The 24865-nt window shown below is 36.1% G+C and overlaps 1 protein-coding gene across 5 annotated transcripts in view; it reads right to left on the reverse strand.

Annotated features, from left to right (window-relative positions):
• CPLANE1 (ciliogenesis and planar polarity effector complex subunit 1) overlaps positions 1 to 24865 on the reverse strand; it is a 57111-nt gene that overhangs the window by 22395 nt on the left and 9851 nt on the right. For 3 of the 5 annotated variants that reach the window (XM_068667960.1, XM_068667961.1, XM_068667964.1), the window contains 20 exons: positions 24009 to 24769; positions 22619 to 22803; positions 21874 to 21954; positions 21065 to 21229; positions 20161 to 20334; positions 16372 to 16600; positions 16000 to 16139; positions 13059 to 13276; positions 12548 to 12712; positions 10667 to 10805; positions 10212 to 10321; positions 9244 to 9405; positions 8979 to 9087; positions 8308 to 8614; positions 6930 to 7863; positions 5662 to 5825; positions 4329 to 4465; positions 3724 to 3791; positions 2660 to 2742; positions 1114 to 1182 (listed from right to left, as the gene is read on the reverse strand). In XM_068667960.1, coding sequence (XP_068524061.1) covers positions 1114 to 1182; positions 2660 to 2742; positions 3724 to 3791; positions 4329 to 4465; positions 5662 to 5825; positions 6930 to 7863; positions 8308 to 8614; positions 8979 to 9087; positions 9244 to 9405; positions 10212 to 10321; positions 10667 to 10805; positions 12548 to 12712; positions 13059 to 13276; positions 16000 to 16139; positions 16372 to 16600; positions 20161 to 20334; positions 21065 to 21229; positions 21874 to 21954; positions 22619 to 22803; positions 24009 to 24769 — 4400 coding nt within the window. The remainder of the gene's footprint in view (positions 1 to 1113; positions 1183 to 2659; positions 2743 to 3723; positions 3792 to 4328; positions 4466 to 5661; positions 5826 to 6929; positions 7864 to 8307; positions 8615 to 8978; positions 9088 to 9243; positions 9406 to 10211; positions 10322 to 10666; positions 10806 to 12547; positions 12713 to 13058; positions 13277 to 15999; positions 16140 to 16371; positions 16601 to 20160; positions 20335 to 21064; positions 21230 to 21873; positions 21955 to 22618; positions 22804 to 24008; positions 24770 to 24865) is intronic. The other 2 variants (XM_068667962.1, XM_068667963.1) reach the window with 2 other exon arrangements.

A 24865-nucleotide genomic window follows, 5' to 3' on the forward strand; every position in this document is an offset into this window, starting at 1 on the left:
AACCTATGCTATGTTTTCTTAAATCAATCCAGAACATTTTAAAAAAATATATTTTTCTAAAGCATAATTGATCTTTAGTAAAGAATATAACAATTAATACTGCACAACCTTCGTTAGAGAGCACATACGACTTTTTCTTCCTAATGCTTCCTAATATAATGAGTGAAAAACAGTAGTAAAGACATAAGATTTACCTGATTCTTAGTCACAGGGTTATCTGAAACGTTAACTTTGCTAGAGATACAAGCAGAAAACAATACTGTGACAGAAAATGGGTCTGCTAATCATAAAACCAAAAAGGTGAGAGAAAATGGAGAAGGATGTTATTAACCAAAATGTGAGAAATGGCAGATCTACTTTCATTTACATGATTAAATGTGCTTTTATCTATCTGGAATTAAAACCAACAACAAAATTGCAGATATGAAAACAATTAAAATAGCATGCTCTAGATGATACAATATAGGTAGTTTTCCAATTACTCACAGAGATACTTAGATCTTATAGAAGGTAAAGACTGAAGTAGATGGAGTACTTAAATGAAGTAGAGAGAGTTAGGATTTACATGACATTAAAAGAAACTGAGAGGCTTCTTCTATATCATCAGAATTTAACCCACAACACAACTCTCTACCTTCTCAACTATCTCAAATGCTGACATTGGTAGGGGTACTTTGGAGGACTTCTCATGACTGAACAAGATGGTATCCAAGAATATTAAAAAATAAAACCAATGTGTAAAGCAATTTACAGTTTTGTAATTTATAAAGCAAAAGAAGTAATATTGAAAAGGTTTTGGATATGTAATAGGTGTGAAAAGGCACAGGAAATGTCTTCTTTTGGACTATCAGAATATATAACCGTAAGATGAAATCCTGAAGTTGGAGAAAGTTATTTAATTTAAAAAAAAAGTCACGAAAAACTTAAAATGGAAATGAGACTAGAGACAGAAAAGAGAGTACAAAGGGATGCGTACATCTGATCTTCCTGTACTCAGTACTAGATTGCAGGAATAAATATTTTGTAATCAAATCTACACGCGTTACTTGAGGCTGAAAATTTAATAGGCATTGTCTATTATTTACTGTATAAAACATTATAGGTTTATCTTACCCAGGAACTTGTGAATCTTGTTCTAAAGAGAATGATTTAGAAATGGTGCTAGTAGCTACCTCAGTTGTGCTAAAAGAAATTAAAAAAAAAGAAGTATAAAAAGTATTGTAAATACTACAATAATGTGCTGCTTATTTTCATTTCATATACATATACTTTTGTATATATACATATGCTTATAAAATAAATAAATAAATAAATAAATATAAATATACCTGTAAGCCAGGATCAGAACTATACTGAACTGAATTGCTTCGAATACTGCATTATGCTGCAATTTGAGCTGGCAAATATTGACATTCATGCTTTGTCTCCCTAGCAATCAGAAACTGACTCAAACAAAAGCACTGAAAAAGTTCTGGCTGTTCACACAAACAGCAGGCAAAAAACAGGTTGATCTGAATTGACAAAAGAAGAGAAAATCCAATTTAAGCAATACTGTTAACATAATTACAACCTGTATTCCTAAAAAAGAAAAGCCAGCATCATAAGAAACCTTTGAGAAGCATCTTATATGCAGTTATTTTTGAAACTGTATTCTCAGATCTCTAAAATTAGGCCATTTTATTGTTCTTAACAACCATTACATACAGAGTAGTATTGATTAATATGACATTATAATTAAGTTTTTAAAAATATTAAGACCTCCAGGCACTGTATATCAGAGACAAAGGTTTCATTATTATAAACAAATTTGTTGGATTTATAAAGAAAGATACTCAAAATAATAAAATCAGGTAGATATTTTTCCCTCATTAAATGAAAAAATCCCCAAACACCAATATTTCTCATGATAAACAAAAAAATCTTGTGCCTATAGAAGGCTTCTTCCCTTCAGAGAAATCAAACTAGTAATGGTAGTAAACAACTCAAACTGATATGACAGTCAAATTTATCAGGTGTTCCCATAATTTTATGTACATTATGTTTCAAATGTAGATGCATTTTAAAATTTACATGTAGCTTACATGAAATTTAAAAAAGGCCAAAACGATACAAATTTCTTCAGTTTTTCAGTTATGCAAAATGTCTCCCTCCCTCTCTCAAGAGCTAATGTGCTTATAATCCACAACCATTTTTATCTCACCTTTTCCTTCCTAGATACCAATCTCTCTCTCTTCTAAATTGTGTAACAATTTAACTGTTAGATTTCTTAGAATAAACAGCAGTGTTTAATCCAAAGATGCTGCTCCTAGTTTGGAGACAAAAAAAACCTGAAGGCTTTTTCAGCTATTTTTTCCAGCTATTTTCCAGTTATGCACTTTGTCCAGAAATAAAATACCACTCCTTCACACAAATCATGCCTCTATTACTTGTTCATTACCAAACTAACCACTCATCCACCCAGCACTTTGTTTATGTGAAATGCCTGTGTATGTGGAATAGTACATAACTGAGTGTTTTTTTCAGGCTATGACTTTGTTACTATAAGGAACATGAGCCCATGAAGTCTTAACTGAATTTGACAATTAACAAAACTACTTTAAATTTTTTAAACAAAGTTAAAAGGGAAATAATTAAAAAAAAAAAAAAAAAAAACTCTCACACATTATGTTCAGCCTTTCCTTCCTTTGCTTTTTCCACCTTTTGATCATCCTGTAGACTATCTACATCTGAAATGGAGACCTGCTGGAATATAAAAAGATGCATCTGAACATGTCAATTTTTATATTCCCCCTTCTGAGTAGATGATTTCTTATTTTATTAGGATAAGGCAAAACCAGTTTTGATTACTCAGCCCCTACAGCTCAGAAATATGGAGATATCCTAATGATTCATGCAAAAAAAATTTCCAAGTCAGTATTATGAGTTTTTATTTTCAAATTCACATCCACATGTAGCACTGTGGAAATAAAGTCTGATAATCTTGCACCTCCTAACTAAGAATGAAAATGGGTAAACAACCCTTATATATGCGAACTATTCATAAACTAAGAAATTGAAATCTAGAGTACTTCCAGAGACTATGCTTATGCTGTTGCAATTCACATGTCAACACAGTAGTCTCTAGCCTATTTCAAAGACTAGAGAATTATGACTGAAGATGATGCATGAGAACAAGGCTTATTTACAGATCTAAACTGAATTTTCAGACATCAGCAAACAAAACACACACATTTATACATTTAATTTAAAAGCAGGCAGGCAAGCAAACAAATCACAGAGCTTTTATTTAGTCACCCTGTAACAGCTTCAAAGTCAGTACACATTTTTAAAGAAAAAAGTTGTTACTACAGCTACCTATGGTAAAGATAATACACATAAAATTCTATAAACCAGAAGACTTTTGTTTTTAGTTTTGTATGTATGTGTACATGCAAAATTGTATATATTTATATGTAGTGTTACACATATATAATTATATATCTGTTTATGTAGGCATACACACATTTAGTATTACAAGTATGGAATCAGTTTTAAAAAGTGCTTACAGCAGATATTGTTTTACTACTGTTTAATTACTTGTGACTTATTGATTTAGTTAGGGAAATTTTTCACTGATTCCAAATCCTTTAGGCCTGTGATTTTTTAAATCTATCAAGGAATTCAGGGTATTTTGAGAGGAGTATTTGTATTTGTTTGGTTCCTCTATGCAAGATGGTAACTTGCCTTTCCAGGTTTGATCCTGACAGAGCTAGTGGAGCTCTTTGGAGTTTCATACGGCTCCTCAAAGAACTCTATAAAATAAACAAATTATTCTAAATTAGATAACTACATGACATAGAGCATCATTTTGTCATTTCTGTCAGCTGCTTACATTACTCCACTTGAGAGATCACTCAGCAAATTCAAAAGTCGTGCTATGACTACTGATCATGTGTCAGGAAAAAAAAAAAGAAAAAAAAGCTTAGTTCCATGGTAGGAATATGATAAATTTAACTTCTGCTTCTTTAACGATTGTCATATCATATTTTATATATATTGTCATGGATATTTTGGAATGAAAGTAAATGAGAGAATTAAATATTTTAATACATCCAATTTCCGTAGTAAAAATAAGTTACATAGCGTAAAACTGATCAGAAGAAGTATTGAGAAAAATCATATAAAATTTAGTTATAACATAGAACTGATACAATAATAATTTCAATAGAACAATGAAAATATATTTCCATTTCTGTTTAAATAAACTGAAGGATATATAATCATACTCGGGAAAAACTAACTGTTTTATATGTAAGACTATAGTAAAAGGATATAGCATAAAAACAAACCTTCACTTTCTGATGTTACATCTAACTCCTCCTGAACAAATGGTTCCACTTCATTAAGATCTTCAGTCAAATGAGGTAGAGAATAATTCCCACAATTAATTTCCTTCTTATCAAAATGTTTTGATTTTGTAGACATTCTGGTAATTGAAATTTAAAAAGGTATTTAAAAATAAAAATAAATTCAGTATTTGTCTTAGTTTAAGTATACTGTCCATCTCAGATTGTAGCCTAGGCTGTAAAATAAACGCTGTTGTCATATTATGAATTTTCATATAAACTTTCTCTGGTAATTTCACTTAAACCAAGATTAATACTACTTTTTGTAATGGCTAAAATATTTTACTGACATTAAGGCCACAATCTTTCAGATGGGCTTCAGAAAAATGTAAACACCACATATGATCTACCAAAAAAGAAAATGGAAATTATAAACTGCATCATGACTTCAAAATCATCTGGCTAAGAATACATATACCTCCCTCACAGAAACTTCCTTTATTAAAACTGTCATAGGAGACACAAAACAATGTCTATAAGTTTTGAACTATTGTCTCAGCATAAGGAAAGAATGGAGGTTTGAATTTTGAGAAAGCCATGGTATCAATTATATCAGAAGTGCAGATCCCATTTCTACATCACTAAGTGTATAAACAATTCAATCCATTTTCAAGAACCACTTCCTTTGCTATGCAGAGGTATGCCTAGACACAGAGTTTACTCTTCTGTATCTCAAGCATAAAGTTGCGTTCATAATGTAATCTTCATTACAGAAGTCCTATAAGAAGTGAAGTTTTATAACAGCTATGTGACAATATTAAAGACAGTGCTGGTATTGCTAGTAGTGTTTAAAGAGAAAACTTAAGATTTTTTCTGATGATTATGAAAAGTAAGAGGAACACAGAATAGAATCACCAAAATCTTTAAGATCTCATTAATATTTTGCATTACAAATTTCGTCATTTTTTTTGAGAACTGACACAAATACATGATATTATGAAGCATAAAAATTTGGATTCTCTTTTACAAAATTGATAACATATTGCAGTATAGAAGACAACTCCTTAACGTTTCCAGTTGAATTTGTAACTTATACACACATGGAATATGTTATACGTTAATTATATATAATAATTAATGATAATACTTTAGGAATAACTTCTAGCAATATAATAGACTACCTGCAGCTATTAAATGATATTCATGTAAATTTGAGTTTACACTCAATTTTTAAAAAACATATAACATGTAATAACAGTACAACTTTTCATATTGATATGTTGATTAGCTGGGGAATTACATCCAACTACAATTCTTAGGTTAAAAATAAAATTACCCCAAACTGGTTTCACAAAGGTCATCATAGGCTTGTACATTCTGGACATCAAGTGGAGGATCAGCCAGTACAGAAGACCCTTCATCCACACTACTTTCCTTCTCTGTACTATGCTGGGCTTCTGACAGAGATGCAAATTCTTCCAGACATTGACTAGTTTGACTCTATTGAAAATAGTAAAAATTCACTAGTTTTAGGAAAGAAAGATAATTGATACTTTAAACAAACACACCAAAATGTATGTCATATAGTATATTTCTGTTTAACTTCATGTTGTTATCACTATTACATACCTAAGAAATTCTTGATTTACAGCTGCCCGTAGAACCCAAGCTTTGCCCCTTTTTGCATTAAGTAAAGCAATGGTCCTCTGAACTATCTAAAGGAATCATAAAATAACACACATGTATGTTTCATGATTCCTTTGTTACTGATGCTATGGGACAATTAAATATACACTGTATAAAGATACACAATTTTTGGCTTTAGCACCAGTAATACTAATCTACTTTAAATTCTTATCACTGTAAGGCAGTATAATTATGTATGATAGAAGCACGCACAAGATTTTGGTAGTAAGATATAAGTAAAATACACATGGTACTTGTAAGAAAACAAAATAGAAACTAAACACAAGGCAGAATGTCTTTCAATGTATGAGAAGAGCCTTCTCAAAGAAACCCCACAGCCCTCTCCCCACTTTCATGTAGCTTTAATTAAAGAATGTAATGTATGAAATAAATAGTATAAAAAAGTAACATTGTATCTGGTTCTTCTGGCAAATCAATTATGTATTAATGCACATTCTCTAACTCTATAATAACAGTGCTAGTCGGAAATTCAGAATTCACTATTCACCAATCCATAGCTAGCTTCAGTTAAACTGCATTTGTACTGTCCTCTGAAGACAAATAAACCCACATTTAAATTTTCTCTTAGAAACTCTATTATTTATCTTGTTTTTCTAATACTCTATCTCCAATTCTGTCTTTCTTCAAAGACAATGTTGAAAACTAGACATAGTGATTTAACTTTTAAATATTGTGATAACTAGATAACTGATTTTAAACAGGACTTCCAAAGAGTACTTTCATTTCCAACCAGAGTCTTCCTAAAGAATTCTCTTTCTGTAGCAAGTCCTAAAGGAAAGGCTATTGATCAGCATTCTATGTTTTACTGAAAATCAAACAATAACGTAAAAGGAGTGTAAGATTATGTTTGTGATCATTTACACCTTACATTGACAGTTATTCCATTTCCTGTCTTACCTTATATGTTGTACTCCTTGCTTGTGCGCCATCTCCATACAACTGTTCGATCAGCCATAAAGAAGAAAGGACGGCAGCTGCTGATGTTTTCACGTGTATCATTGGGAAACTCTCCTCTGTGGAATCTTGTTTATTGGAACCACAGGGTAGCTTCTTATCAGACCACCTGATCAACCACTCAAGCAGTTTTGCAATATTGTTAAATTTACCCAACAATTCTATAGCTAGTTCTTCTCCTGGTACAGTATCAAGTACATCAGTAGTTTTGTAAATGTATTTAGAAGTTGCCGAAGTTTGTAAGCTAGAGTAAGTATGCTTAGGGATGGCCTGGCTTGCTGATGCAACAGTTACTCCTTGATTGTCAACCTGAGCTCTGTAAATTGATTTATGTTTTAAACCAAATAATCCTTCTTTAAGCCCTTTGATTAGGTTATGCACGCAAGGTTCTCTTGTCTGTGCGACAGACTGTACAGTAGTTGGATTTTTCAAAACTTTTTTGTTTATATTATGGACAGAAGCTGTTCCAGGATTGCAAGATGCCAGGGTGACAGCATAGCAAGAACCTGCTCTAAACACACTTTGGCTTCTAGTTTTGACTTGCCGACGTTTTAATGTTGTATGAACATCGAAAAAGAGGGAGTTTAATTCATGCTCTCGAAGAAGTCCAGAAAAGCTAGTAAGAAATGGAATTCCAAGGTCACTATCCTTTATAAGGTCTCTCTCAAGAATGTAACTCAAAAAAAGCTCTAAGAAAATAACATATTCATCATCATCACGTTCAAACTCCCATGCACCAACTACAGGTAAATTACACTGATTATGTGCGCCTTTTCCATGTACTTTTTCCTTATGTTTTGTTTTCCAGTTAAGAGCTTTTGTCTTGCAGGTATTATTTTTGCTTCCTATTTCTCCTTGTCCCTGATGTTCATTATCCCTGTCAGACAAGAAACAAACAGAATTAACATCAAAATCAATGCTAAGAAGATTTAAATGGAAAAATAAGTTCATGCAACATTACTTCCTCTTCTTCCTCTTTTGTTAAAAATGCATAGCTAACAAAAAAAATCTTACATTAATACAATTTTAAGGCGGCAAATTAATCAGAGGTTAAATCCATAGTTCTTACAGAGACAGTAACTCAGAAGTATCATATCTGAATCTGGTCATGGCTAATAATAATTGACATTTCAATAACAGTATTACTTAGTACCTGACATAACACTGACAGTTATAAGATTTGATACATTTGTAATTTCTCATTTGATATATTATTCAAAATGATAATAATCATATCTGGTGAAAATATTATTTTCCCAATAAGACAACTGTTTTTTTTTTTTCCTTAATGGAAAGGTTTCTACTACCATTTTATCCATACCTTTGAGGTGAAGGTGTTTGAGCTCTCATTTCTTCTGTAAGCAAAGCATCAGAAAGTGTATCTACTGTTTCAGCATCACTATATAACTGAAGACTGCCAAGATCAGTAAGTGTGCTTCTGCTTAGACTAGCGCCTAATGAGAATCGGTCATAACAGTGTTCCACCTCCTCATTAACTCCTTCTTCTGTTGGCTCCCAAATATTAACTTCTATAGGGCCTATATTCCTTATTACACGTCTCAAAGACTTCATTCTAGATTTTTCTGCAGCCTGTATAACAACAGACATCATTTCTTCACTTTCAGAACCTGCCCAAAGAAAGAAAACCAAGAAATTTTAAATGTAAACTACTCAGTTTTGACTTATTGTCTCAAATTGCAACATGAACAACGTTTAAATCATCATTTATTATAGCCATTTATAAATCCATATGGCAAATATTATAAAGAGAAGAAAACCATCAACTTGGAAGACATGATATCCCGTATTTGGTATAGACATATCAAAAATAAAATACAGACTTTGCCACAAAACCCTCTTAAAGTTGTCTAACTAAAAACTATAGTACCTGTTTTGTGGGAGGTATGAAAGAAGGGATTGTCACAACTTATTAACTAAGCAGGGTAAAAAAGAAAGCTCATTTAGTATTTCCTGAAGAAGGATAGACATTACCTTTAACAGTACAGTGTCTGAGTCGCTGCTGGAGACCATGATATTTATCTCTTAGTGGAACCCTTACATCTTCAGGATTAGGAAATGCTTTTACAAAAATTTCTGCCACCTGCAAAATATAGTTTCTCCTTCAGTACCTAACAGACAAGTGATGTGTAATTTCAAACAGAAGTTACATCAGCAAAAATTCTAACTAGTAGCATTTACATGAAAAAACATTTGTTATACTCTCTATTGCTTTTGTTCTATTTTTAATTTCTTTTACCTTTTTGACTGGTGGCAGTTCTCCAAGTAGGCTCAAAATGACATCTTGAACTATTTCTTCAACATTCATGAACCTGCAGAAGGGAAGCATCCGGCAAGCCCATTCTGCGGCATGCAGACAATGATCAACTGTGGAGGTACCATATTCATTCTTCTTTAGATCCTAAAAAATACTCGCTATGTCAACATTAATTGACATAAACAATATATTTCAGCTAAGCTGTTCAAACATTGCAGACTACAATGATTATTTCCCAGCTAACATGAAATAAAAACAGCTAACAGCTTTCAGAGTAAGAAATATACAATGGTAGGAGGCAGGTCACAGTTGTAATGGGGAAAGGAAAGGAAGGGGGAGGGGTATTTTGAATCTGTCAGTGGTTTCCATTTCATTTGTCACTGCTGCAAGACACATCGAAAAACCAAGAGTCATCCTGTTTATTTGAAGTTTGATTTTTCTAGTGAAGAGAATTTTGGACACATTTTAAAAAGAAAGCAAACTTTGCTGAGGACAGCTTAGTTACTAAACTAGATACAACAAAAATCTACATCTATATTGTTATGGTATATAAGACAAATATTATAATGTCAGGAATTTCTTTTTCTTCTTTAACCTTTTACATAAATTAATGAAGGTGTAACAGACAAAACATATTAAAATTTAAATATTTTTCATTATTCTTTTGAAAACCAAGGCCCAACCTTCATCATAAAACATGCTGCATGCAAAGAAAAATAGTACATAAAATAAACATTGATCAGAATCAAAGCTCATCAGAAATACCTTTAGGAAGCTGCAGGTCACAAACAGTACTACTCTGCAGCATCAAGTGCTTACTGCACATTTTATCATTTTGTCCTACTATGCAAATAGGAGTCCCTCAGAGACACATGCATCAGATCTTTAGTATTCTTCTTACAGCTTTATACACTTAAAATGTCTCTTTACTATATCAGTAATATAATTACCTTATGCATGTTAGTATTTTCCCTTGCAGTTTGGTACCGCCTACAGCTTTCAGATAATTTTTCACGAACATGTAACATCCAACACAGTGCACATAGCTCTCTGAACCAACCTGTGAGATAAACGTGATGTGGTGAGACTGGCTAAATAAATGAACAGCTTGAGATTTTCATCTAGAATAAATTAATTATTTATTTTAACAGTAATCCAATAAAAATGTCATTCTTTCTTTTCAGTTTTCAGTAGTGCCCCTATAACACATATCTATAACACATTCTAGCACAGGAACTTTTTGAATAAGAGATTTGATAACTAACATAATTAAAAGCTAGGAAAAAAAAGCGTTCCTGCATACACTGCACTATAAATCGTGCTGATTAGAGTTTCTTTATACCCGTGGATCATCTCTTGTACTCTTTTTTCAGCTCTAAATTACTCTATATTATTGCATACAGACCTAAAATTTTACAGGAAATATCATCAAGTTGATGGTCTCTAGAAGATGTAGAGCTACAGAAAACACTACGGAATTTGCAGTAATGAAGCAGAGTCTCTGGGAATGGATTCATTGAAGGAAGAGATCCTTTCATTCGAATCTATAGATAGCAAAAATAAGTAAATAAACAATGGTCTTAATTATTTAGATATGATTAAGAAATGTATATATGTATCCACAGTTTTTCTTGCTTATCAAAATGGAAATAAAAATCAGTTAAAATTTTTTATACACCATTGCTAGATGAATAGCCTCTCAGTTATCAGCAGAATACTGTCAAGATCAGTAAAATTTCCTTAAGCTTACTTTCCATTTTCTTCAAATCGGTATTCTGAAAATTCATTTAAAAGAACATGTTCTGTATGAGCTACGGCAAATCAAACATTTTTGTTTGCATGGTAATTCATGAGTATGGTGAATTAAATACAGGAGCAACAATGTATAACTCCTGTTTCAGCTGCTACTTCTGGCCACTTCCCTGCGCATTAAGTATTAAACCTCTGTGTAACCATTCAATGAACTGTAAGAAGGCGGTATTTATTCAAAAGACAATTTCCTGATCTGTTTCTCTGCCAGATGCAGGTGCAGAGGGACTGAGGGAAGAAAGCTTCTATAGGTTTTTCAGTGATAAAAGGAAGACTAGGAAAAACATAGGTTTTTCCCAGAAGGAAATGAGAGACCTGGTTACTCAAGATATGGAGAAGGCTGAGGTACTCAATGAATCCTTTGCCTCATTCTTCACCAGCAAGTGCTCTAGCCACACTGCCAAAGTTACAGAAGACAAAGTGAGTGTGAAAAAACACCCAATATAAAATCAGACTGAGTTTGAGACCACCTAAGGAACCTGAAGGTACACTTGTCCATAGGACCTGATGAGATCACGTGCAGGTCCAGAAGGCACAGGCAGATGAAGTTGCTAAGTCACTATCCATCGTATGTGTGAAGTTCATCTGAGGCCATCCAGTGAAGTTCCCTCTGACTGGAAGAGCGGAAACATAGCCCCCTTTTTTAAAATGGGAAAAAAAGACGACATGGGGAACTACAAGCCAGTCAGTCTCACCTCTGTGCATGGCAAGATCATAGAGCAGATCCTCCTGGAAACTCTGCTAAGGCACATGGAAAATAAGGAGGTGATTGGTGACAGCCAACAGGGCTTTAATGACGACAGACTATGCCTGACAAATCTAGTGGCCTTCTATGAAAGGGTTACTGCATTAGTGGATAGGGGAAGAGCAACTGACACCATCTACCTGGACTTGTGTAAAGCATTTCACAACTGTGCCTGGATGACTACACTCAAAGGGCTGCAGTCAACGGCTCAATATCCAAGTGGAGACTAATGATGAGTGGTGTTTCTCAGGGGTCACTACTGGGACATCTTTGTCAATATATTGTAAGTTTGGTTCTGTGCAAACAAAATATTGAACAAGATCTTATAAGCCCTGTGTACGAAGACCACCACTTTACCTGAACGGGAACATCGTGTTCTCTGGTACATATTCAACCCTAGTGTGATCTGGAATTTACTCTCATTTAGCAGCTGCAATTCCCAATTAAAATTAGCTTGTTTCTTTCCAATACAGAAAGAAATGTGCTTGTTCTTTATCAAGCAGGTACAGAAAGGATACAACTCTATGAAGTTGATACCTTAGAAGTTTACATTCTAGTTTTCTGAAACAATTAAACACAAGAGTGTAAAATTATGAGAAGATATGTTAAAGACTTGACTCAGCAAAGTCCAGATGAGACTGAATGCTCCCACAATGCAATTTCAAGCCTGTCAGTAATATTTACTCCTGATAATCAAGTTGCAGCAGAAAACCCTCTAAGTTAAATGCTTACTTTTTGCATAATTTTTCTTGCCCATTTCAGTTGTGAAATATACCACTGTGCTGCAGGGCAGGAACAACGAGCAGCTTGGAAGAGCATGATAATTCGCTGAAGAATTCCTGATACTTTCTCACGGCTTTCTCTCTCAGTTTTTAAAATAATGTCATTGCAGTCTTCCTGAAAAATAAAAAAATCCAAGCCAAGAACAAGGCCCCAGATTAGAAAGAACATCTATCAGAAAGGAAAATAAGGAAACACCCTTTCTGCTCCTAAGAGAATATCCCCTCTTTCTCTTTGAAGCACAACTTCTTTATGGAAAAAAACACAGAGAGGCACACATACTTTATTATCACCATGTAGTTCCTTAAAGAAATGAATGGACATAGAAAAACATTAGACACAATGATAAGCTGAAAGGAATCAAAATACAGATTATAATTATTTTATAAATACATGAATACTATTATTATTTTATAAATACATCCAAACAAGGACCAAAGAAACTTCTATTGGGCAGACTTACTTCACTGAGAGAAGCTGGCTGAGGACAGTATAATGGTGGTGCTGGAAGATAAAGGCCATCTGGAACTAAACCATATAATTTTCCACTAAGATCCTTGGCAGAATCCATCAAAAGCTTTAACGTCTCTGAGAGAATATCAGCATCTGCCATAACAGCAGCTTTCAGTAGGTCCTGTACTGAACTACAAAGAACATTTGCATCTTCCTCTTCAATGGGATCTATAAAATATTAAACACAGAAATCAGTAAATTAATTGACTTAACACATGGCCTTCATTCTGAAATCAAGTAGCTCTGTTCTCAGGATTCTCATTCACCTGTTACAATGCATACATCTCAACTACTTGCATAAGATAAGATTTTCTGCATTTGAAAATAGGACTCAATTGCTACTTTTAGTTTTTCCACATTAAAGGGGAAGCTACTGCCTTTCTAGAGATCAGAAATATTCAGGTATGCATTTGCTTGGGATAAACTTCTGGCAAATCTTTCTCATCAAGCAGGCATAAATTGTCCATCTCATTAATAATGACCACAACAATTCTCTTATCTGCAAGCATAACATTCAAGGACAAGGAAATATATTTGTTTGATGTATTTTACATATTACTCCATTTTCTTCACATCTTCTAGAAGTAGCAGAAACTTCAACATACGTCATTACCTGCTTCCTGAAATTTACATAATACTATACTTCTCTACTTCCATTTCTATTCCTCCTGCTTGTCCTGAAATATATGCTGCCAAATCTCTCCACTACCTATTCCACTTATGGATCACTATATACACATGTGTATGTGTCGTTAAGACAAAATTCTTGGAAATAAGTATAAAAGAAGAATCTGCACAATGTTTAGGGTAGTGCTCACATAAAGATTAACTAACATCCACCTGCTGACAGGAATTTAAAATGTGGTTTCCAAAAACACAAATATAAAAAGAGTAAAGAATAGAGACTGCACTAGTAAACTTTCTATAAAATGTAACAGACAGGTTGATCTAGCTAAGCGGAAGAATTTTAGCAGTAAAACAGTAAGTTAGGTTATGTGATAAAAAGCTCACGTGCATTTGTACAGAGGAGCAGAGAGACAACAGTACATTCAGAGAACCTGAATAATACTGAGACCAGTCTACTCAAAGGACCACCACAGGAATTAAAAAAAATATTAATAAAAAATAATAAAAATTAATAAAAAGCTACACACTCTGGGAAATGGAAAAATTATCTGTGCTCTTCCTGTGATTGTCCCAGGAGAGCCATCAACACCAGTGTTCAGGTGTGAAACCCATCAAGATGAGTAAATGGGAGTAGCTCTCTTAAGAACCCTTTTGGACGGAGAGGGGTCATTGTCAAGATGGATATGCCACACTGCAGTATGCAGGGGAAGAACGTCTTGGCATTTCACAGGGCTCATTATAGGACCTTTATGAAAGGAAATGAAGGCACGGCACGGAGTTGTGCCAGCCTCACCACTGTTGGACCCTGTCAACGCATAAATATTTTCCCGTGTGAAGGGCACTATTCTGTGTGTCAGTGTATGGGAGTTCAAGTGCCAGCAAATGGGGTAGGACTATAGGCTAAACAGCTTGTATCTGGGATGCCAGCACCTCCAGCAATGGAAGTATGTCAAAATAAGTGCTAGCAGCCACAGGATGAGGGCACAGCTGGCAGTTACTAGAGGTACCAGTGAAGTCCTGGCCAACTGCTGGAGAGAGCATTAGGTCCGTGTGTCAACTGGGAGAGTTGGTTGACTGTTTCAGTAAGGACAAGAAAAGGGTATTTGGATACTGGAGGGACCAAGGAAGTCCTGACCAACTGCTACAGAGGCTGTATGTGTGCCAGCGCACATATGTGTGTCTCTACTGGTGATACCAAAGGAAGAGATGGTTACTGTAGGGATCATACAAAGAGAGTGGTTTGGGTTGGAAAGGACCTTAAAGATCATCTAATTCCCAACCCCTGCCCTAGACAGGAACACCTCACACCAGCTCACACCTCACAGTCCATCCAGAGCTAGCTGATGTAAGTCCAAGGCCAGCTACCAGGGCACGCACAGACTGCATGCAGGTGGACAACACTGTGTGTGAATGAATGGGTCTGTACCAGAAACCAAAATGAAGATGGGGTTTTGGGAACTCATCCGTGCAGATGCCAACAACTTGGGAGACTAGCAATCCCAAATCCAGATAGCAGACAGTAGCTAACAGAGGCACCTACATTGTGCATACACTTGCACATGCATGGACCTTCTTCCTGAATAGCAAGAGAGGGAAGCAGGCTGAGGTTGGTGGTGCCATTCATGAGTGTTAGGCATGGCTGTAGGTGGTTATGAGTGTGGCAAACCATAGACAAGTGTTGTAAATGCGTTTGTGTATGTGTCTCATAGACACAAACCCTCATTCTTGCTAGCTCTGGACCTGATGGAGCTGTGGAAGCCTCACCAATGTCATGTGATATGCTTTATTCCCCCCTCCTCCCTTGACATACATGAACAGTAAACATAGATCAAGATGATTTTTTAAAGTATGATGATACTTTCCACACTATTAATGTATTTACAGTTGTTTCACAGTACTTAGTTTTAATAAGGCATTAGTTTTCTTTGAACCTGAAGTTAAGCTAAAATATTGGCTAGCATATATGAAGAAGGATCTAATGTATGGCCTTACAAAGATAACAAAGGATGGTGTATAAAAAAATCTTTTGCATGCAAGCCATGAATGAAACTGTTGTGTTTTCCTCAAACTAGAGTCAAGAGATCATAGGGTATTTTTTAGAATGATAAAAACCAAAATCCCTACAGAATTAAAATATTTTTATGCCTTAACAGTAATGCACACAGTGAAGATGAGGTATTTTTTTTCTTTTTAAGACAGCATAACAGAATATGCAGTGAAGTAACATCAAAAAAAAAAAATCACACATAAATAATTTTATGTACCTGTAAACTGCTTGTATTTCAAATCTCCTTCAGTTGATGTTTCAGAAGTTACTGGTTGTCCTAACAAAGACTGTAACTTTTCCTTAAAAGTCTGCACTGGTGATATGCTTAATGGCAGATGATGCTCGGTGTTTTTCAGTCTGCAAGTATAACAAGCAACTTCATTAACAATAAAAGCTGTATATAATCTAATGAAACTCTGTTAAATGAATATCTAACACAACGTAGCTAATTGTAACATGTTAGATGTTACAGCTGCAAGGAATCTGAGAATACATATTTTAATTTTTGAGACAAAGGGTATGTTGTTAAGTCCATGCAAATACTGTTCAGTAACAAAACACAATGTATTAATTCGAAACTCAGATTTACCTTGAAAATTCATTAGAGTTCTGACAATACAGAAGGTAGGCAACACCAATTGAAACAGACAGTTTCCAGTTGCCCAGTCTGTGTGTCAACCACACAGCCTCTGGAATGAGTCCACCAACAAAGAGCAAGTCAAGAGCATATTCAGCTGTCCACACGGATGAAAGGTTCTGGTCCCTCACAGCTCTGGCAACCAGACAGTGTTGCAGTGGAATAATACGGGAGGATATATCTGAGACACAAACACACATGTAGAGTTTAAATGGATCTGCATGCTGTAAAATGAATAATATAGAATTCAAATGTTCACTTTGGTTTTGGATTCATTTCAGCGTACAATTACTATTTATGATTTTAGGGACATATTTCAGGGTTTATTTGCAGCAGACGGATGCAGCTTCTGCTGTTACATATTACTGAGGTCAGAACAAGTTATTTTCCTGCTTAGCAATGTTGGATATGAAGCCATATGCAAAACTTTAAAGATTTAATCACATTGATGGTACATTTGTGAGCATGCTACATATGTGTCTAATATTCCAGAGGGCACACCTGAGCTAGATGTAAATCCTGAGAGTTTTCCTACCATACCCATATTGTGCATAAGAATTATAAAGGTTGGAAGGGACCTTCAAGATCATCCGGTCTGACCATCACTCTACTACCAATGTCACCCACTAAAACATGTCCTTAAGCACTACGTCCAACCTTTCCTTAAACACCCCCAGGGACCGTGACTCCACCACCTCCATGGGCAAGCCGTTCCAATGCCTGACTGCTCCTTCTGAGAAAAAATGACTCCTCATTTCCAAACTGAACCTCCCCTAGCACTACTCACGGCCATTCTCTCATGTCCTATATCTAGTTAACTGTGAGAAGAGGCCAATGCCCAGCTCCCCACAACTTCCTTTCAGACAGTTGTAGAGAGCAATAAGGTCTCCCCTGAGCCTCCCCTTCTCCTGACTAAACAATCCAGTTCCCTTAGCTGCTCCTCACAGGACTTGTGTTCCAGGCCCTTCACCAGCTTCATAGCCCTTCTCTAGACACACTCCAAGGCCTCAATGTCCTACTCACTACGCTTCTTACTGCTGAGGATAAAAAAATACAATTAATTTTAAGGAAAAAACAGCAAATTATTTTAAGAGAGTTTACTGAGAAAAAAAATAAAAACAAGTTTAGAACCATTTTGTTTCCTGAGGATTAAACTTGTTTTCCAATAAGATGCCAATCAACATTAACTCTAAGGAATAAGTTGCTTCTTCCACCTGTTTTCTGTTGAGGCAGTAACATTACATAGGTAAACAAAGAAAAAGTGGCTGACACTCCAGAGGGCTGTGCTGCCATTCAGAGGGACTTCGACAGCCTGGAGAGATGGGCTGAGAGGAACGCATGAAGTTCAACACAGGCAAGTACAGGGTACAAGGCACCAGTACAGGCTGGGGGCTGACCTGCTGAAGCGCAGCTCTGCAGAGAGAGACCTGGGAATCCTGGTGGACAGCAGGCTGACCATGAGCCAGCCATGTGCCTTTGTGGTCAAGAAGGCCAATGGTATCCTGGGCTGAAGTGTTGCCAGCAGATCAAGGGAGGTGATCCTCCCCCTCTGCTCAGCCCTGGTGAGGTCATACCTGGAGTACTGTGTCCAGTTCTGGGCTCCCCAGTACAAGAGGGACATAGAACTACCGAAACGAGTCCAGAGAAGGGCTATGAAGATGATGAGAGGACTGGAGCACCAGTCATACGTGGACAGGCTGAGAGAGCTGGGCCTGCTTAGCCTGGAAAAGAGAAGACGGAAGGGAGACCTTATCAATGTGTATGAGTATTTGAGGGGAGGGCCCTGAGAGGATGGAGCCGGTCTCTTTTCAGTTGTGCCCAGCAACAGGACAAGAGGCAGCAGGCACAAACTGAAGCACAGGAAGGTTCGGCTGAATATGAGAGGGCACTTCTTTACTGTGAGGGTGACAGAGCACTGGAACAGGTTGCCCAAAGAGATCATGGAGTCTCCTTCTCTGAAGATACTCAAAACCTGCCTGGATGCCATCCTGCACAATGTGCTCTAGGTGACCCTGCTCAGCAAGGGGGTTGGACTGGATGATCTTCAGAGTCTCTTCCAACGTCAGCCATTCTCTGACTCTGTGAAGAGTATGCTCTGGCTCAGAACGTATCTACGTTCATAAATATGAGAAAGAAGGGGACAAAGAACAGTCACTGGTGCCCAGTGATTGGACAAGAAACAAGTGGTAAAAACTGGAACACAAGAGGTTCCATGTGAATATCAAGAAACACCTTTTAACTGCAGATGTGACAGAGCACTGGCACAGGTTGCTCAGAGCAGTACTCAGCTCTGGTGAGGCCGCACCTTGAGTACTGTATTCAGTTTTGAGCCCCATGCTACAAGAAGGACATGGAGGACTCATCGAGAGAGTGCAGAGAAGGGCAACGAAGCTGGTGAGGGGCCTGGAGAACAAGTCTTACGAGGAGCGGCTGAAGGAGCTGGGCTTGTTCAGCCTGGAGAAAAGGAGGCTCAGGGGTGACCTTATTGCTCTTTACAGATACCTTAAAGGAGGCTGTAGAGAGGTGGGGGTTGGTCTATTCTCCCATGTGCCTGGTGACAGGACGATAGGGAAAGGGCTAAAGTTGCGCCAGGGGAGGTTTAGGTTGGATCTTAGGAAGAACTTCTTTACCGAAAGGGTTGTTAGGCATTGGAATGGGCTGCCCAGAGAAGTGGTTAAGTCACCATCCCTGGAAGTCTTTAAAAGACGTTTAGATGTAGAGCTTAGTGATATGGTTTAGTGGAGGACTGGTTAGTGTTAGGACAGAGGTTGGACTGGGTGTTCTTGGAGGTCTCTTCCAACCTAGATGATTCTGTGATCTCTCCCTCCTTGGAGATCTTCAAAAGCCGTCTGGACATGCTCCTGAGCAAACAGCTCTAGGTGGTCCTGCTTGAGCAGAAGGGTTGGACAGGATGACCTTCACAGATATTTTCCAACCTCAAACATTCTGTGATCCTATGAAAAGTTTCCTAACAACCCAACTCTTCAAACAGAATCTTTTGCAGTAAAAAAAAAAAAAAAAAGCCACTAACTTTGATGAATACTCATTCTCAGAAAAATGCTGAAAGCAGGACGTAAACTAACAACTACTGCTTGGGTTCAGTGACATACTAGCTTGGCATTGCAACTTGTCCTGGTGTCTGAAGCATTGTGACTTCCAAGACACTGCTGAATAAGCAAAAAAAAACTGTTGCTTTTTTTTTTGGTGGCTTTTCAGTTTGAGCTACACCATACCACAGATCCAATTTGAGTATTTTAAGTGCTGCTTTTCTCCCATTTTTGTGAGTATCAAAGTCAGTCAGAGCAATAGGTCTAGATAACAGTAATATTAAGAACCATGAAATTCTAATGTTGCTTAATTTGGGTGAGAAAAAAGACAACTCATCCCGTCATCCTTTTGCCTAATCTAGTATCACACTTTGATAATTAGCTTCAAAGCATAGGAAAAAAATATAAAAAGCCAAACAATCAAAAACCTATGGTTTACATAAATCAGTTGCCCACAAACTATTAACATTAAATAGCAAAATATTATCAATAATCAAGAAATGAAAAATTAATCTCACACAGAGACACACACTCTCTTTGACAAAAAATATCTGGAAAAATAATTTTATCTTTACCACTAAGAATGTTGAAACCATCAACCACCAAGTTGAAGCACAATAGACAACATTGACATAAACATGAAAAAATGATAAGAGCTAAACACAGAAAATTAAACTGCTTTTAAGAAAAATACCTGGTTCAACGTGGAGTGGGTGTAAGATGTCAACATTGTGGGGTGGAAAGATATAGAGCGGCTGATCTGTGAAATAAGCAGCCATGAATCGTGCCATGGATCGAATCACAGCCATAGCAGTTTCAGTATGCACATCGGTTATCATCCACAGTTCATGCTGAGAATACTTGCTATCTAAAAAGAGATGTCAAATTAGAACATTCGAGGAAAATGATTTTATATTTGAACACTAAAATTGCTTAATCAACTTATAAGGTATATATTTAATACTAAAAATACGATATTAAATTTATTGACTATTTTTTAGGACATAGCTAAATCTTCTTCACTAATTTCAAGTTATATTAAGAGACTTTTATATTAGGTTTCTAATGATGAGAAATGGATCTCTAATATCTAAATTTAGACCTGTCAAAAAACTGTTTACATTTGGAAATTCAGATGCCATTACGACTTTGGAGAAAAAGAACATAGAACTTTTCAAAAAAATCCCATCAACCGTTCACGAATCTTAAACCAACTACTTCAACATATTGTATCATAAAAGTATGGTAGAACAATACAGAATGAAATCACATAATTTCCCCGTTATTTTTTCTATCCAAGGACTTTCCTTAAACTGATTTGAATCTAGGGTTATTTATACAGGCCAAGTTTTCATTATCAATTATACAGTGAAAGCTGACTGAATGCTTACTCCAACACATAAAGATGAAAGTACATCTGAAAATCAGAAAAATATCTCTAAGGTCACTTAAAACAGAAATCGGTCTGACATCAGCTTCAGTCCAGTGTAAAGAAAAAAGCATGATGTTAAGTGTGTGTGTGATGGCATATAAATCAGATACTAGGTTACTCAAACAGTATCAAGATACACATTCAGTTTTACACAATTCAGACATACCAGAAAATTTTTCCATCTGCTTCATTGAGACCTGTGATCGCCTCAGAATCTCTTGTACTAGATGATCACAGAGTCCCTGAGCCTCACACAAGTTATAGTGATACAGGTGGCAGAACAGTATAGCAAGGTAGTATCTAGTCTGAAGAAAACATGCTCTTTTTCCTCCTGCATTAAAAGAGGAGGAAAGTCATTACACAAAGAAACAATAACCACAGAAAACAGACAGAGCAAGTCTGAAAGTATAAGTTCCTCCTACTCCAGAAAGATATCTACGCAAATACCTACTCTGAGAAGCTGAGCAGAAGGAATCAGGAGCAGCTGTTTTAGGATATACAATCCTCTGTCAACCTCTAAGTTACTGGTGGGTTAACTGTAATCCATAATGGCTTTACTTAAAGAGATATGGCAGTTTTCTAAATACTACAGCGTATAACTTAAGACAGACAAACAGGACAGCTCAAGGTAGTCTAGCCTTTATAGAAGAGATGCCTAAAGTACAAAGAAATTGCTTTGAGATCCACTAGTCTTCCAGTAACCTGAATTCTTTCTGCACAATGTATCCTTCCTTTACCAAGTACTTTACAGTCAGAAGAAAACTCTGATATCATTGTAGAAATGTATGGGCTTTTCTCAAAGAACAATCAAAGTTCTGGCTGGTGTCTATTCAATCTCCAGATCAACTTTAAACATGCATCCTTTATCTTTTTTGCCTCTTTTTTTGACAAGGCAACAGAGAATCACAAATAACTACACAAAGTAATTATACATACTCTCCCCTTTTCCCATCAAGAAAATATTTTATCCCTTACCCTTTGCCTTGATTTCACAAAGAGATCTTTTCCAAACATCCACAGATTCTCTGTATGAGCCTAAAAGGAAATTCTCCTCACCTTTAAAAAAAAATCACATATCAATACATTTAAAGCTCTACATAGTTACAGTTTTACATGTGCAAACACACATTTACTGCAGTATGATTTACAAAACAAACAAAACAAAACATGCACACACAGTGTGGAAGATAGAGCACCAGACACAACTGTGTAGGAAATTAAGCTACAGCAATATATTTTTCACAAAATAAATATGCTAGATTAAGTCCATTATGTTACATTAATGATGCTTGGTTGAGGCTGCCTGCATTTATGTACATGATGTGTCCATGCCCACAGTGTTCACACAGACTAAGCATGATTTCTAAATAGAAATCCAGTCAAGATAAGCATTGTGATGCCAATCTACCTCAGAAGAAATAAAACAGAGCAGGATTCGGGTCTTTCCTTCATATCCTTTAGCTCCTGATTCAAAGCAAAATTAATAGATTTTTTTTTATTTAGCTCAACAAGCTCTATAGGATAAAACAAGTATAGTATGTACAAGTGTAGACATTAAGTATTTAGAAGAGTTCTAACCAAATTTTAAAAGAAGCCCAATGCTAACTTACTGTTTAATTTGGTGGACAGTTACTGACTCTCATTAAGTTGGACCTCATTTTCTAGTGTTCAGTTAACTGTGCAACTACCTAACAGTTTTAGTTCTTTACGAAGTACTAACCAGCTACAGAATTAATCTTCAAATGTTGTTCTAAGGCCACTCCTGAAGACTGGAGAGTTGCTTGTATATGACTTAAGAGCAATGAGACAACAGACTCCTCTTCTGCATTCTTGTATGCTTTTCTGCTCAGCTGCATCTGATACCAAACCACTTTCTTATACAATAGTCGCCATAGTACAACCAATCTGTAGTTCAAGAAGTAAAATATGAAAAGACAAAACAGTTCATTTTTTTTTCTGTTTTGCATTATGAATTTAAAAGCAAAATTATGTTTATGTTAATAACTATTTTCCTCACCACAATAATGGGAAAAATAAACACTTTTTGCCCTGGGTTTCGCTTTTTGATCAATACACATTGCTGCTTATGAAAATTCAGAAGAATTAGGATCCTTCAAGTACCCAAACACTGTCTTCAAAGTGAATCCCTGGCTATCCAAACAATAGTGACATGAAATAACCCCGATAAATCTCAAAGCACATTATCGGTGACTCTGTAAAGAAGACTGATGAAATATATGATGTAAGTAAGCATAACAGAAAAATGAAGTCATGGGAAAGCTGACTGCAGAGAATGAACAAGTCCCTGCAGCCTTCAACAGTACTATTAAATAGTACTCAGCTCAGACAGGTAATCAACTTGCCAATAACAACCAAATAGACATTGCCACAGACCTGAGAAAGCTTACACAAAACTGTAATACATCTGCATCTTGTTCTCTAGCACTTCTGCTTCCAATACTAGTAAGTGCAGAGCCAGTCATATTAATAAATGCACCACTCAATACCTGGAGCACAACTAACCCAGAATGTGGATCATCATGTAAGAGACAATTGCCTATCAAATTTACAACGAACCTAACACTGTATTTTCAGCTTATTGAAGAAATATATTCCACTGTATTAAGAGGAAAGCTTCTTTCAAGCCTCTGTAAAACTTCAAAGTGCTTGCTGATAGTTCAGTGTTTCCACATACTGCAGTTTTGCTTCTTGCTCCAGGCCACCATATATATATGTAATCACATGCAAAGTTTGCTGACCAAACCCATGTTATACATATACTGCATATGAGCCACCTTATGGCTCCATGGAATTCAGAACTTCTGCTTGGAAGGGGAAGGAATGGACATAATGCTGTAAAAACAACATAAATTGTAAAATCTGGTGCAAGCTGTTACCCCATCGTTTATCTCTGAACCAACTGAAAGTTAAGTTAGCGTAACTGAACTATATTCAACTTAGGTTTGAGACCCCATCTGCATGCTTTAATAGATTACCATGCTTTTCCACAGAGTGAGCTATAGAAGAAACAAAAGGATGTTGCAATTACTGTATATTTGAAAAACAAAATAGCTATTACAATACTTCTTCCAGGCAAAACTAATTCATACCTTTTTTCTGTTTTTTCATCATAGTTTACTGCTCGAGGAGGCTCTCTAAGCAGAGATTTCAGTGAGCTGAATTTCTGAGTTGCACTGTCATCAAGAAGTAGGAAAATAGGCACAACAAGTGAGTCAAGCTCCACAGGACTACGACCATCAGGAGATGCAAGAAAATTCTCATACTGTGGTATGCATATGCTACTTAGAGTGTGAGAAACCATCTTCAAAAGACAGAAGCATGCAAAAAGGTTTCTGGAGAACAACAGATCTTGTTGCTGAACAAGCATCAGCTTTAAAGTTTGCAGTGTCAGCTTTGCCACATGACCAGTAAGACTGCCTCTTGAATGCCAGTGCAAGACGGTTAAGTACTGTTGAAAATATTTTAAAACATAATGAATCCAGTGAGTATTCTTCACAGACTTGCATAAAAGCGCATCCTGATTTAGCAGAGAACACTTCACAAACTGAAGAATGTTGAAAAAATGGGTAATGCAGCTTACTGTATAATTCAGAAAAGTATCCTTCTCTTGCATATTTTTTAAAACCCCTATTTGCCAAGCAGCAAGGAGATTTTTCTGTATGGAATGCAGTTCTACTGAAATGTTATCCTTCTCTTCAGCATTGTCTTTTGCATGAATAGTATCAAACATTGATGCAAATTCTAAGTGGCCTTGATCAGCTTTACCAACAAATGAGGGGATTCTTTGGCTAATGCAACTGGAAGAGCTATTATGAAAATGTTTTTCATCATCTGATTCTTCTTCACAATCCTAAACCAGGAAAGGAAAAATAAAAGACAACAGTTTAATTCAAGCCTATTGCCAGAGCTTAGTCTGCAACCCACCATTTAATGAGTTTCAAAAATG

Source organism: Anas acuta, chromosome Z (assembly GCF_963932015.1).
Source record: "Anas acuta chromosome Z, bAnaAcu1.1, whole genome shotgun sequence".
In the NCBI taxonomy this organism is placed as follows: Eukaryota; Metazoa; Chordata; class Aves; order Anseriformes; family Anatidae; genus Anas; species Anas acuta.